At 34.7% G+C, this 15,906-nt stretch overlaps 1 protein-coding gene across 4 annotated transcripts in view; it reads right to left on the bottom strand.

The window, feature by feature from the left end:
* LOC120523727 (ETS-related transcription factor Elf-1-like) overlaps positions 1 to 15,906 on the bottom strand; it is a 72,515-nt gene that overhangs the window by 2,243 nt on the left and 54,366 nt on the right. For all 4 annotated transcript variants that reach the window (XM_039745296.1, XM_039745297.1, XM_039745298.1 and 1 more), the window contains 4 exons: positions 11,723 to 11,884; positions 10,936 to 11,016; positions 6,989 to 7,181; positions 2,145 to 2,672 (listed from right to left, as the gene is read on the bottom strand). In XM_039745296.1, the coding sequence (XP_039601230.1) occupies positions 2,145 to 2,672; positions 6,989 to 7,181; positions 10,936 to 11,016; positions 11,723 to 11,884 (964 nt within the window). The remainder of the gene's footprint in view (positions 1 to 2,144; positions 2,673 to 6,988; positions 7,182 to 10,935; positions 11,017 to 11,722; positions 11,885 to 15,906) is intronic.

Raw genomic sequence — 15,906 nt, 5'->3', positions numbered from 1 at the left:
AGCCACTGCTTATTTATAGTCATTATTCACTGTAGCCAGCAGCCAACAGTGATATATTTATGGCTATGTCCATGCTAAATTGAGGACAGCTGAAGTACAACGTAGGAATTAAAAGGAAAAGTGGGTGTAATAAACATCATAGTTGGAATCTGACTCTGTGTAGACTTAGGCCCTGTATCATCTTCTGTCCTTACCTTGATTTTAGATAACACGTCTTGTTTTTTTTATATTGGTAAACATACTATCATTATGCTCTAACAATGCATTAAACTATTGAAGTAAGGTAGATGTAGCAAAAAATTTAAAAAATGGAGCTTATATTTTACTGATGTTAATTCAGTTGAATTTGATAAAAAAAGGAGATGGGCTAATTCATGAAACCTCCTTAAGATAAATTATCTATGAAGTTAATGCTAATATGCTAGCTTAGAAGGATGGTACCTTGCTAAGTGTTTGCTAGTACTGAGTATTAGAGACGAACAAAATAAAAACCTTATACATAAACTTGAATTCTAAATTTTAATTGTAACGATATTTATGAAAAAAAACAACATTTAAACACATCCCAGTTGTGACCCTTTACTCATAAATTAAAAAAAAAGAAATGCTGGGGTGTTTAAGTGCTACAGCAGAAGGGGTGAAGACTGTACTATTAATGTTGCCTTAATGTAATATAACCCTCTCAAATCCAGTTAAGCCAATAAATGGACATGAGGGACCACAGCCTAACCTTCGATCACAAATTCAGTCCCCCATGTGGCCAAACTTTAATAACATAGACATTAACTCTCCAATTGGCTTAATATTGGGCAATGACCCATTTGATCCTGTACACCAAAATAGATTTTTCTAGCAGTTAGATTTCAAGAAAACCATTTTTCTGGCATGCCAATGATTAGTGGAAAACTTGCAAAGACATTAAAATATAAAATGTCACCAAAACATATGAGAATCTGCGCATGCACATGGCAATGGAAAATGTGATTTTCTGTTAGGCTACTAGTGCCATAACAGCAGTGTCTTTTTGTACTGACTTGCATGTAAACTGCATCTATTAAGTGAACCTGTCTCTTTAAGAATAATAACCAAAATGTGTGCTTCAGCCTGATTGGTGAGTCCATGATGGCTCTAGCTCTCCACTAGTATGCACTGGTTTAAGCGGGTTTAACAATGTTTGTATGCTTAGAGCTGGTAACTTAAAACAAAGAGGGAGGACAGGAATTAGCTATTGGTTGTTGGCAGTGTGAGTAAGGAGCTGCTTTTTAAATGGTTCAAGCCGGAGAGATGAAAATCTGCTAATGAATTCATTTGGGAAGCAAAGTGTTAACAAGAATTTCAACATAGTAGGCATGTGTGTTTGTACAATTGGTAAATTTGTTATATTTTATAAAAATGGTTTCACTCTGAAAAGTATATACAAGCACATTATACCAGTATCAACTGAAACCATCTCAATTTTAACACCCACACTCCAACATGAGGTACTTTGTTAAAAACTTTTATAGTTAAGAAAAAAGGACTAAATCTGGCCATGCACGCTCCACATCAGTACATCAGTATTTGAAGAAATCTATTTCAGCCACCTTAAGCCTATTTAAACTAATTTTTTTTTAATACATGATATTGTAATATTCTAATAAAAAATGCATTTTATGTTCTCTACTAATACTTGTAACTATTTCCAATCATTACTGTTGTTTTTTGAATATGACACATTGTTACAAAAATATTTGGCAAATAAAAATGTGATAGTCCTGTCTTTAAGTAAATAAACAAACGAACATTAAAAATGCTCCATCATTCAAAACTGTTAACTAAGTCCCAGAACATACGTGAATGTTATGCCATGCACACATTTTCTAATTTATTTAAAAAGAAGAACAGGTTCAGTGTTGTGTAAACAGGTTAAGACAGCAAAACAAATCTGACACTGGTTATTAATTGTTAATTCAGAGAAGGACCGCATAAAATGAAGAGAAAATCCCTAAATATGCACAATTTTCAAATCAATGCGTTAATCAAGCACACTTAAGCGGCTGTAGTGCATACACCATTTGGCCACTATGGCACTTCGTCCTAAACCATTATATGTACTATACAATCTTTTTCCTCACTGTATTTCATATTTGAATGAAACCACTTACTCAAATGACTCGCCTGGCATGGTAATTAACGCTGTCCCTTGAGAAGAATCATTTCCAAGCTCCTGTGTATTCTGAAGGTTTTCCAGAATCTGCATTGTCCTAAACACAGAGCCATGCTGCCCAGCCTGCAGTGACTGAAGGGTCTGCAAAGTTCTTAGCATTTCTGCAGAGACTACAGGTAAATGGTGCTGCTGTATAAGCTCCAAAGTCTTGACAGATTTGCCTCCTATATTGTTCAAGGCAGCATTCAGAGCTCCATCAGTCGGGGCTGACTGCTCTGTTACCAAGGTTGCTGCTTCTGTCGTTATGCACCTTCCCCTTTGCTTTGTGGCTGTATTTTTGCTGCTGAGTGAAGTCTTTGAGGCAAGCGCTGTACCAGGGTTGTTGTGCTCCACATTTATCTCACAACTCTCCACAGATGATGGCTCTTCATCATCGATGTATACTAGGTCTTTGGGCATTTCTTTAAATTGATACACCAATCGCTGTCCTTCCACTTTGGCTAAAATGCCCCGCTGGTAATAATACCTGAAAACAAAGTGTAAAGTGAATTAAAAAGCATTACAAGAACATATACAAGGTTCCCCTATAAAACTCTGTCTCTTATAAAAATAAAATAAACTTTAAGTAGGCAATGTGCTGGGAACAACCACAATAACCTCCACTTCTTGACAAAAAACATCTGCTCCCAAATGCCATTACAATGATACCAAATATAGACGATGAGTGTAATACCAATATTAAAGCAAAACACCAACAATTCTGAACACGGCAACAATTACTGTATATTCACAATTACTGTATATAGACCAACAATTAAATAGGCAGTTATATACAGTAGTTCATTGTACTTCATTTACAAATAGTCCTATGTCCTTTGTTGTCATTTCCAGGAAAAAAAACTGAAGCAAGCACGTGAAGTCCATCTCGTATGGTGTATATCCAGAGGTGGTTGGTAGGAGATAGCCACCCAAAAAATCAAACAATGCCTCAGTGATTTCTAACCTTTTGGAGCTAGTGGAGATGTTCACACACGCAAATACAGAGAAAAGGGTGCTGAAGGCACACTTAGGACAAGAGATAGCAATTTTTTTTTAATTATTCTATTATCTGTCTTTGAGAGGTGCTGTGGCTAGTTATATATACAGTCAGCTAAAATTGGTGAACACTCAAATAAGAAAAAGACTTTTCTCAGTTTGAATCTCATTCACAAGGAGCAGGTATTTTTAACTTCCTTATAGAACACATAGTGTGAAAAGTTTTTTGCAAAAGTTCTGTAGTATAATTTACATTATTTATGAGACTATCTAGAAGCATTAGACAGTCATATAAAAATGAATGAGACAGACTACATAGCCTTGGAATTGTGATGTGTCAGTCGCAGTCATCATCTAAATAGCATGAGAAGCCCTATAAGAAGGCTCTATAGATCTCCAGGACACTGCAAAATAATTATTTCTAATACAATGTTTATGACATCTTTCTGTCTAAAAACACAAACGCATCACCGTCTCTGCCTTTCATCAGTAATCCAATGCAGCTAATTTGCTATTCACAAGCAGCCAAGTAGCACACAAGACCTTACCTCTGGTTTAATTTTAGTCTCAGAGGATTTATTTCACAGCCAGTATTTAAAATACTATGAACTCTGTGTTACACAGCAACTATTAATAGGAAAGATTTTTACAAACTATTATGGGTAAATAAAATTGGCTTACATTTACGGTTATTGAACTGTATATTAATTTTTATTAACTCATTATGTGTCTTAGAAGTAAAAGCAGACACCTAAGTACAAACCTGTGCCAGCCTTTCACTATAAAATCACCAATACATACAGGACTGTCTTTTCTGCCTTTTCAGACAGATGTGCCTACCATTTCATAATAAATCATCGCTTTACTGTCTACCTTTGTTTGGTGTTTTGTAAATCATGTTGACATGTCCTTGGTGAAAAGTGCTATACATTATATATGTAAATACTTTATGAAATAATTATTGATTACTGAAATATGTTTCTGCACAAATAAAACATACTACATAATAATGTACAATGAAGACATTTTGCTTGAAGTATCCAGCCACTTTAATCATCCTATATTCTAGCACATGTGATTTTGTTGTAAAATTAAAGGTATTTTCTGCTGCTTTACTTTGTTCACTGCAGGGTTGCAAGGAGCTAAAAATTATCCAGACAGCAGGATCAGGCAAAAGGCAGAGACCCAGGAAAGGATACCTGTATAACTTTAAAACTGTTAAATATTATATAAAAAAGAAAATAATTATTAATCAATGTAAACATACATGTTTAAACTTCATCATGGTTCACAACTCATAAAAATGAATCAGATCCATAAAAGCATACTATTTTTATTTGCATACTATTACAATAAAGCTTTTGGTTGGAATGGCGACACAATGCAAGGCACACCTCCATGGATATGGGCTTAGTTTACAAGGTGGCCTCAAGTCTTGTCTGGAGAATTTGGTTGTTAAAGGACAACTCTAAACTGGCCAGATGGGGCGGAGTGTGAACGTGGATGTGTGCATGAGTATGCCCTTTCAGACTGGCACCTCGTGCAGAATTTGCTCCTGCCTAGTTCCTCACGTTGCCAAGATAACAGTTTATTGTGACTCTGTAATAGAAAAGCAAAAATGAATATCAGAATTTTTTTTTTCCCAATTCTGTTTGGAAAACCATTTCATGGTCTACATGATCCTCTTTTTCTTTTTTAATTATATACTGTATAGATATAGATCATTATGTATATAAGTTTTTTCATTAAGACAACATAACATTCGTAGACCCTGCCTTATCCAATGCAGAGTTAGCATCAAGCACAAGGCAGGCAGTAACCCTAGATGCGACATTAGTATATCACAGGGCCCATTTACAGGCAGACACATCTACAGTCACACTGGGCCAGTTTTGCATTGCAAATCAACCAAGGATGAACATCTTTATGATATATGAGAAAGGCCCAAGTACCTGCAAGAAAACCCAGGTCTACACAGGAAGAACATATATTTAATTCTTATTGTTTTACTATAACTTGGGAATTTTTGCATTTCCTCTCAAGACATCTCACCACTTAACAGAAAGCAACAATAGGAATTTAAAAAATCCAGATTTGTTGTATAAAATCAAGCTGTTTCTCGTGTTGGAAAGACATTTTTTTATTTTCATCATCCATTAAACATGTGCATAACCCCACACAAACTGGCAATCACAGACAAACAACTGGAAACAAGATAGGATAAGATTCGTAACTGATCACGGGCCTATTGGCAATCACAGTGGGACAGGTAACATGTTTATTAAATCAAACTTTCATGCTGTTAAATGAGAATTAGAAACAAAAAAAAGAGTCAATGTGTAAGCTATATGAAAACGTTAATATTTGAATAAAGACCACATTTTTATTTCTGAATTTGCTTTGGTCTGGAGAAAATAAGTCATACTTCATAGATATATACAAATAATTTATAATTCAAACTGCTAGTGTAAGAGCCATTACCTGAGCTGGAACAGTACTGTCACATAACTCCTGTTCTTAGGGTTCTGCAAAATTTAGAGCTGACTTCTTACATTTGACATGCAAGAAAACAATTTTATGGTAGCTGTACACATGACAATGCTACTGACTACTATTAAGGGTTTATATTGATCATATCATTACATATAAACCATAGGGTACATTACAATCTCAAGGAGCTAAGGAAGGAGCAGCCTGCTTATATAAGCAATGGCTCATCAGTCTCAGCATTTCAATCCAGGCTGAAGACTTGTGAGTTTAGTCTCTAACATACAGTACCTTGATAACTGCTGATGATTAGCTGTTTATATTACAACTCTGGTTCTAGTTATTTAAATAAAATACAAGTGTGACAATCATTTTGACTTTCTTCTATTTTGTTTGATATCCCCTGATCCTGCTGTCACACTTGTTGCTGCTGCTGCAGTATTGTCAAGTTACTATTCTGCCTTTGGACATTAAGGTAGCAGAGGATGCAAAGATTTCATCTTCTTACTAGTCTTCCTAGAATATACCTTTGTAATTTAGAATGCCCAGAAAGGGATAGCGGCCAGTTGACCAAGGTCGCCAGAATTGTAAGTTTGTCTGACTTTTGACTGTGGCTGTTATATCCAACTATGGACCCCCAGAGATTTACAGAGTAATTCTCTTGACTGGAGTTTTTGTTTTTCTCTTCTCTGTTAACAATGAGTTTTACCTCACTTATAACAATAATAGTGATAATAATGATTTTATATTAATCAGACAGAAAATTGCTTATGTTTACCTAATCTTTGTTTTCATGTATGTAAATGACATACGATTTATAGCATTATAGCTGGAAACTGGTGCAAGTGTTTTGAACAAAATGCGATTAACATAATTTTGCTTGAAGTATCCAGCCACTGGAGTTACCCACACACAGCTAAATGTATACTGAGGTAATACTTTAGGTGAAATGTTTTAATTTATTTTTTTTAATATTTTAATGCTTTACCCTGTTATTCTGATCACCCACATTCAGCAGCACCTTCAGGCAGTATGCCTAAAAAAGATTCCCATTTTCCAGCAGTCGGGTTATACTCTCACTCTTGATTTCATTAAATTACATATACAGAAATAGTAAAAACTTAACTTATCTTTTGCTGTGTATTTCAACAATACACCATCAAAACATGAATGTTTAACAACCACATACGTATTAATACATATTGAAACTCTTCACATGTTATATTCAGATGATATGCACTGTACATTGCCATTTTCAAATATGTAGTACTGTGCTTTCAAATACTTCCTCATAATGAGAAAGTGTAACTTGTGTCTTACCTCAGAGCTCTTCCCATTGTCTCATAATTCATGTCAGGTTTGTTTTTATGCTTTCCCCAGAGACGTGAAACAGCTTTAGAGTCAACCAGTTTAAAGATTCCCTTCTCTTTCTGGGTCCATTTAATATATCTTGGGCATGTTGATTTGTCCTGGAGCAAGGCGATTAAAAATTCCCAGAGGTATAATGTATTACCTAAAAAACATTAGAACCATAATAAATGAGAACAAAAAATAAATAAAGCTTATGTTGCACCACTGCATTCTTTTTGTAATTGAAACAATTCTGGAGCTTTACTTAGTTTCTTGGAAACTGTGAGTTTAGTTGACGTCAACATGCCTGAATTAAAATTGTAGTAATCATGGTTTTATTTTGTCTTTTCCAATATACATACATATATATATATATATATATATATATATATATATATATATATATATATATGTATAAAAATAAATAAATAAATAACCTGGCCTTTTAGTGTCCCCTACTGGACAGCAGTGGAACTGCTATCATAGTTTGGAACAGATAAGTAAACTGGTTTTAAAAATTACATACACTCCAAAATTAATGCTAATTTTAAACAATATGAATCAAATCAATTTATCAACATTTATATGTATCCTGCCAACCATCCACTTATTAATACCTGGTTAATCAAAATTTAGAGCTGTGGATAGCTGAAGCCAGTCCTAGCAATATCTGAGTTGGACTATTCCTAACAATTATTTTTAGTGATTTTTTTTTTTTGGTTACTCCTGACAAAATGGTTCCTATTTTAACACGACTAGGTATGATACCTGTGGCTGTAAAGGAGGAATTTTAACTTAATATTTGCCAAAAATCAGATTAACCAATCCATAGAAACTGCTTTGTGTTGGTTGGTGTCTTTTTGTGTTCTTACTTTCAGAAAACTGAATAATGTAAGATGTCATTTCACTTTATACTACAAAATTTTGGTTTTGGTTCATTGTGCATCTACCATTCTAGATTCCAAACCATGGCCCTGGAGAGCCATAAACATTTCCAGCAGAAGCATGTGTAAAGGAATCATTAACACTGTAGTGGTAGCACTGCTGCCTCACAATAAGAAGATCAGGGTTCTTGTTCTGGGTCCTCCCTGCATGGAGCTTGCATGTTCTCCCCATGTCTGTAAAAGGTTTCCTTTGGGTGCTCCAGTTTTCTCCTACCATCCAAAGATATGCACATTAGGTGAATTGGTGATGCTAAATTAGCCGAGTAAGTGTGTGTTCACACTGCAATGGTCCGGCTCCCTATACTAGCTGTGACAGGCTCAGCTCTCCCTCAACCCTGATCTGGATTAAACTGGTCAGAAATAATAATGATAATAATTATTATAATAATAATAATGAATATATACATTTAAAATTATTAAAGTAATAATAATTAGGTTCCCACAAACTAATCTGGATATGTGGGTTATAAAATGGATGAATGATAATGTTGACTATAGTAGTAATAATAATAATTATGAGGTCCTGGGTATAATAATAATGCTGGTTGAAAACTCAAAAAAATATTTTGTTCATTATCCTCACCATCATTTTATTTCTATTTACAGAACATTTTCCATGATCAAAGCACTTTACAAATACAGATCTATTTTATATATATATATATATATATATAGCAAATAGTAGGGTGTAAGGGGGGATGGATTAATAAGGTGGAGTTCGAAGGGTGTTGGTCAGATAGTCTTTTTTATTATTTGGAGGTTCTTCTTTTTAAGCCTGCATATGCTGGATTCATGTCCAAGTATCTGTTAATGGCATTTTCGTTTGACAGCCACGATTCAGCCAGCTCTCTTTTAGTATTAGTCTTGTATTTTACTTGCACTGTGTCCCAGTTAGACATGAGCCCAGTTGAATTGGTATTATCTGAGACTGTGGGTCCTTATTTCTGACAGCACTGCAATGTTCTTGTATATGTGTTGCTAGTGTTTTAGATGTTTGTCCTATGCATACAGCTGGGCATGCACTGCATAGTATACTGTATACTGCATTCTGTGTCTCTGCTGCAAATGTCTTTTTTTTGGTATTAAAAATGGACTTTCCACAAAGTGTATGCAGATTTTGATGCCTGAGCTGGAGAGGATGCATGCTGTACTTTCAGATACAGTGCGGTGATAAGGAATTCTGTGCCAGGTGGAATGGGAGTTGGAGTCAATTGTTTGCTGAGGTCTGGGGAGTCTCCTGTGTAGGCACTGTTTGATAAATGTCTAGGGGTAGCTGTTTGATGTGAACAGATAATGTCTTTCATTCTTTTTTGTTTCCTTTGTATTACAGTGGGTGTAAATCCTTCTGAACAATGTCTTAACACAACTCCATTTATGCAATGAGGGATGACTGCAAGAAAAATGTAATATTTTGCCTGCATAACATTCCTTACGATAAACACTCGTAATCAAATTGGTGTCTTTGCCTCTTTTAATGAAGATGTCTAGGAAGTGGGATGCTTTTTCCATAATGATATGGAAATATTATATATATATATATATATATTTTTTAATAACTGGAGCACATGAAAGTTAAATAGCTTGCAGATGATCACACTGTTAGTTAGGGGTGGGGAATAAAGCAGTAACCTCATGATTTTCAGTCCTGTGCATCAGTCAATATGCCATCCTGTCTGCCTGCCTGCCTGCTATAAAATGAGGAATACACACCCACACTTGTTTAAAGCATGACCTACAATATAAAGTCAAGAGCTTTTGGAAAGAATGTACAAACTACACACAAACAGTGACTGGGCTGGGAAATTAACAAATGAACTGAGAGATAAAATATCTAAATAATGCATGTATGGTGAGGAGCATCATATGAGAAAGTAGGTGTAAAATTACTGTCAACCTAAATATCAACACTTAGATATGATCAAAGGTCTCCTCATTAGCTTTGCTCAGCAAGAAAAAAAAAACTCATAACATTAGAGTAGTAAATCTTTACTTGTTTTAAGATAAACAGGTACCTTTATAAAGACAGGTATATACTGGACATGTTTTATAGTACTTATGAAAAAATGGTATTAAGTCAAAATAGAAATTTTACTTTTTTTTAGCGAAATGACTTTGGAATTCAAGATGTAACTTATTTTTTCTGATTGTGAAATGCTAAAAAAACTATTTACGTAGATTTGCAATGTCTTCTGGCCAAGGTGATGTCTGTGACAAAAAGAAATTAACATAATCATTCTAAACATTAAGACAGTTGCTTTAAGTTGTATTAGCATGGCCAACATGGAGTTACCAATTCACTTAAAATGAATTACTTCAGGAATGTAGGAGGAAAACTAAGTACTTAAAGGAAAACCCACACAGGCATGGTGGGAACATGCAAACTCCATACAGTCAATGACTACTGTACAGTATGTACACAACTCAACCCCAGAGTATTGATTTAGTACTCATGTTATGTATTATAATGATGTGTAAATGTAAGTGTAAGTTACAAACTTATAATATGCTTACTGTTAGTTTATTCAACACTCTCTTTGCAGCCTGCAAATCTGCACTGCGCCGTGAAGAGCTGCTTGATCTTTGATGATTTCCTGGTGGGTGGCTGGGGAAACTTTTAGTTTGAAATGGAACCGTTAAGTGAAGTACAGTAAGTTAGAAAACAGTGACCTTTTCTAGCATTATATTTGTGTTTAAATTGTGGTTCCATTTGATTGCTATCTTTAAATGGAAAAAAAAGTTGCAGATGCAAGCCTTTAACATTTAAAACAATAACACAAACAAGAGAGTTTGCTGATGAGAACTACCCAATGTCTAATTTTCACCTATATTTCAGTACCCTTTCTTACCAGGTTAGATTCCAGATATCCACATCCTAACCTGAAATACCAAAACTGTTGGATGGATTGATCCCACACAGGATATAATATTGTGATGAACAGAGTTTTAGTCTTTAGTCACTCATTTTGTACCTACCTTTTCCATCTTTACTTTTCCTTTTCACATTGATATGAGGAGTATTAGGTGACTCTGGTCTAGGCGGCTTTTGCTTTCTGACTGTAAAAGAAGAACATACAAAACTACATACATACAAACATTGACTTGATTCATCATTACATTTCAGAAATGTTTAGAAATGGCTGATACACTAATCAAAGAATTTGACAGCTTTAAAGAAAAGAGTGTTAGTCTTTGGTAACTACCTTCATTTATTTCTTTACAGAATAACAAAAAATAAAATTATCCATTTTGTTTTTTGAACATTTTCATATACACATATATATATATATATATATATTTCTTTTTAATTTAGCCAAAATTTTTTTTGTGTAACTTGTCACCCTGCTTTGGTATTAATGCAACACATCAGTTATAGCTTATATGCAATAACCTATTACAGCTGATAGATAGATAGATAAATAGATAGAGTGTCTCCTGTAATGGACTAGTGCATAGCTGCATGAAGCCTGCATACAAGAATGTCTAGGAAATCCATTAATAAGCATACTTATACTAAGCACATCTACAGTCACCTATATTAACTTAACATGCAAATTTTCAGGATGCAGGATTCAAGAAATCTTATGACCAGGCTGGAGATGCAGCAACATAAATCACTTTGAATCTCCTGTAGAAACCAATGTACCTACAGTGCAGTCAACACAAAAATGTCCTTGGAATTTTATACTTACAATATACTGCATTTCATATACACAGTACATGTAAATACTGTATATATGTAAATAAAAAAAATCAAACCTACCTTTTTTCTTCTTTGGTAGCTCTAACTGGTGAGCCGCTGGTTTCATGTGTGTTTCTTGAACATGGTGAACCTCTAGCACTTCTGGCATCCCATCTGTAATTACTGGGACTTGGGTAACTGGGGTAGCAATTACCTCTCCAGGTGACGGCACAATTACATGAGCTGAGGAAAACCAACAATGGGATTATTATTTTTAGACAAGATTTCCATTAAAAAGTACATGGGAATAACATTACCATTTTTACTCTATAAATGATACATCTCACTGTAGAAGGTAATGTTTAATATCTTCACAATCCACACCAGAGATGAGTTTAAACAAAATGGTACACATGGAACCTCTTTCATGACTGGTACAGTAACAATCTGTAAGTAATCTATACATATAAATATCTGTATACAAATCTCTAATACTTAGGTAATGGATTAATACATTTCCTCTTGATTAGTTTACACCAAATAATTTGTTTGTTTACTTATTTATTGTTTATAAACACACTTTAAATACTCCTTACATACTTCTCTACACCATATTCATACCAAATTACCAATATTTTAATACTCCCTTACTACCTTATGAGATATTTAAGACCAATTTAAAAACATACAAAGAAAAAATACAAATATTACAGATCACACAACACAATTCATCTTCATAAAGGTCTGAGGATGGGAACGCACAGTTCTATATTTGAATACCCTAATGTGACTCACCGAAGGCCACAATGATTAATATTGCTACTTCACAGCTCCCAAGACATGAGATTAACTCCCAGCCCAGTCATTGTAGGTCTCCCCATGATTGGAAGGTTATTCTCCAAACAGGTCAGTTTTCCCTTTCATATTCCACATACGTAAGTGTTAGGCTAGTCCGTGAATTTAAATTAGTCCTGTACGTGTGAAAAAGGTGTGTGTGTGTGTGTGTCAATGTGGCTTGGAATGAGCTGGCACCCCATTTATGGCCACTTCCTATCCCAATGCTGCCTGGATAGACTGGCTCTTACAATGCTGAACTAGATTAAGCATATTTGATGATGGATACGTGAACCGAAAAGTTATCCAGATACTTCTTTAATAAAATAAATCTTTTCATGGTGTGGTAACTATTTGAAAAGGGGGCTTTTTACATTGATGATGAGTGCTGTGCTGTTTCTCAAAGGATAGGGTACATGCATTCACATGATGCCCATTCTCACAAATCATGAAGTTGTTCATTTTGCCACACTACCCTTCTAGGCTTTGTGTACCAAAAGATGTGATGTTTATTGGCTGCCCTTAAAAGAACTTTAAAGGAATTTTAACTCATATTCATTTGAATCTGCTCATTTTTTGTAAGTTGAAACCAAAAAATGCAGAAATAATAATATTAACTTAAACTTTTATATGTCATTCACAGCCCAAAAGCAAATTCAAGTTCAAATTTATTGTCATGTGTATACAACTCCTATTGGAACCTCTCCCACAAACGTATGACAACAAAAGACAATGAATCCAACAACATACATGAAATATAACATTAAAGAACAGATGCAAGTAACACTAAAGCTGTTGTTGGTATTAGTGGCTATGAAGTAGGCTCATGGCCAAAGGGGTAAAAAGGGTCATGATGTGACAGCAAATACTCCTGTATTGTTTGCCAGAATGGAGGTGAGAGAAATGTGATTGTGTATGTATACAGCTTAAATTCAAAACACCTTGTACTTGCCTTATTTTGAGGGAAACGTCACTAGGCACAATATAGGTTATGTGTTCAAAGTGTAATGTTTAGGGACAAAGCCTTTTACTGTGCCATTGAAAACACAATTTTAACATGGAAGTAAATGGTTTTCTAAAATAACAAGCTCATGTCCACCATGTTACACAATTCTTGGTAAAGCCTGCTTGAATGGAAGTTTGAATAAATTTGTAAGAACAATGATATCATGGAATTTCTAGGAGGAAATGTGAACTGAAGAGAAAAATTTCCTGCTACCATCTGCAATGCACTGGAAATCTGGTTAATCTGGTTAAAACAACCTACAATTTGCTATTTGATATGATAAATGTTAAATATGTAGAGAATGAACCCTGTAGCATGTAAACTTAAATAAATAAGATAAAGTACTGGTCTAAAAATAGTACAAAACCTCTACTGCTTAGAGCCATTTTAAGAAGAATAAACATTTTGGATGATTATAGTGTTTATGGTTTTTTCCTTCATAAAAAAAAATACTTCCAGTTATAATTTTTTTTATCTAAATCATCATTTACGAACATGTATTTAATATTTAGCTGCTACTGCCAGTAAAAGTAAGTTTCTTCTTTTTTATTACAGTCTTATTCATTTTGGACTGATGTTCAGTTAACTGATAAAACACTAGGTACAGTTTATAAATTCATATGATACTTCTGATAAAATACTTCTGCAAGCAATCTTCTTATATAATACGCTACTGTGGCTGTCCATTTGTCTGTCCAGGATTTGAAATCACCTGTAGCTTGACCTGAACTTTGGTACACATATACTACGTGACTTCTACTATCCACTTTCGGGGTGATGATTGACCTCCAAGGTTATTCCTCTTTTTATTTTTATTTCATTTTATTATAAAGTCAACTCTCGGCAATGGCCAGCAGGGCGACCATTTGGTGCATGCATACGGGTGCCGTTCCCCTCCCTACCACTTTAGTCATCACTTCCCCTACCATTTTATATCTTAAATCATTCTTGAGGCAGATTGAAGCCTTAAGTGCCAGCTTAAGTGAAAAATTAAGGAAAATGTACCAATTAACTGCAACAGAAACAAAGACTTAATCAGTTTTAAAGTGAAAAGATGCTGACAAAAAAGAGAAGAAGCGGGCCGCCAGGGTGGAGAAAAGAAGAGCTGCTCAGGAAGCAGCAAGCGCATCAACCTTTAAGCAAACGAATGCTAAACGTACAGAGAAAGAGTATGAAAACTATGAATGCTCAAGTCAAGTGTATTCACTGCATGTTATTGTGCAGTGCACCGTTACTGGTCTGTTATAATGTGTACTATGTTATGTACCCTGCAGAATAAACAGAATTTATCATTTTCATTAAAAACTATGCTTTTTATTTAATATGCAGCTTTCTCTGTCTAGGCACTGTACTACAATGGTTCAGTCTTGCTTTTGTAGAAGATACGTTATTGAGCTATGAAGATAAAACTGTCAAAACTGTCTGAATTAATCTGGGAATTAAAAAAGAAAATTAATTAAAGAAAGTTGTCTGACATTTGCCAAAACAGGTCAGATGTTGACTAATGCTGCTGGAATCTGCACCAATAATAATATATGTCAGTTTGAGAGGAGATTTCCATTGCATTTATTTCCTAGACTCATCTAGGGCACAGACTGAGATGACCACTGTTAAACGTGGTTAAGCATGGATGAAATTCAGAAAACTCACGTACACTGATGTAGTTGGCCACTAGTCAATAGTCATTGGAAATTCCACCCGTTAGTCAATAACCAGAAATAAAAAACAAGGAAAGTCCCACAAAACAAATGAACTAAGGTTCACATTGAAGCATTTGTTTGCTCACTGACAACCTTCCACTTGTAGAGACATTGGTAACAGAAAGGGGTATGAGACACTATGGTGACTTGACCAAAAAATACAGAGTATAACGAACAGTTTTTACTGTAGAATCCTGACTATTCACAATGTAAAGGTATTATTAATTTTATATATTACTAGATATGTTAATTTTATAAATATCTGATATCTCTTGCCCTGCGTGTACCCTCAATGTTTCTCAGTCTCCTGCATGGCACTTCCTCTCTCAATCACATTTCCATAAAGCCCGCTTTTCAGATTCTGTCATTTTGAAGTGCCTTGCTTGACTCCTGTCCACTTTTTGACAACCAACAATGGAGAAAGTCCCCCACTACCCACTGTGAAAACATAATTTTGAAATCTTGAAAGTACTTCCAGTCTTCCAATATGTCTCAGGTTGTGCCTTGTTAGTATTTAATGACACAACATTTCTCAGTACGTTATTTGCTTTGTTGTAGTTGAAATTCTCCATTTCAACTTCTTTTTTGTCAGTCAGTCATCTTCCAACCCACTATATCCTAACACAGGGTCTTAAAATAAAAAACACTGTCATAAATCACTGAACTTTGCACTACTAGTGTATAGTGTATTAATCATCCCTACCACTAAACCATTAAAGCCAAAA

Source organism: Polypterus senegalus, chromosome 2, assembly GCF_016835505.1.
Source record: "Polypterus senegalus isolate Bchr_013 chromosome 2, ASM1683550v1, whole genome shotgun sequence".
NCBI lineage: Eukaryota > Metazoa > Chordata > Cladistia > Polypteriformes > Polypteridae > Polypterus > Polypterus senegalus.
This window is presented reverse-complemented; position numbering and strand designations above follow the sequence as displayed.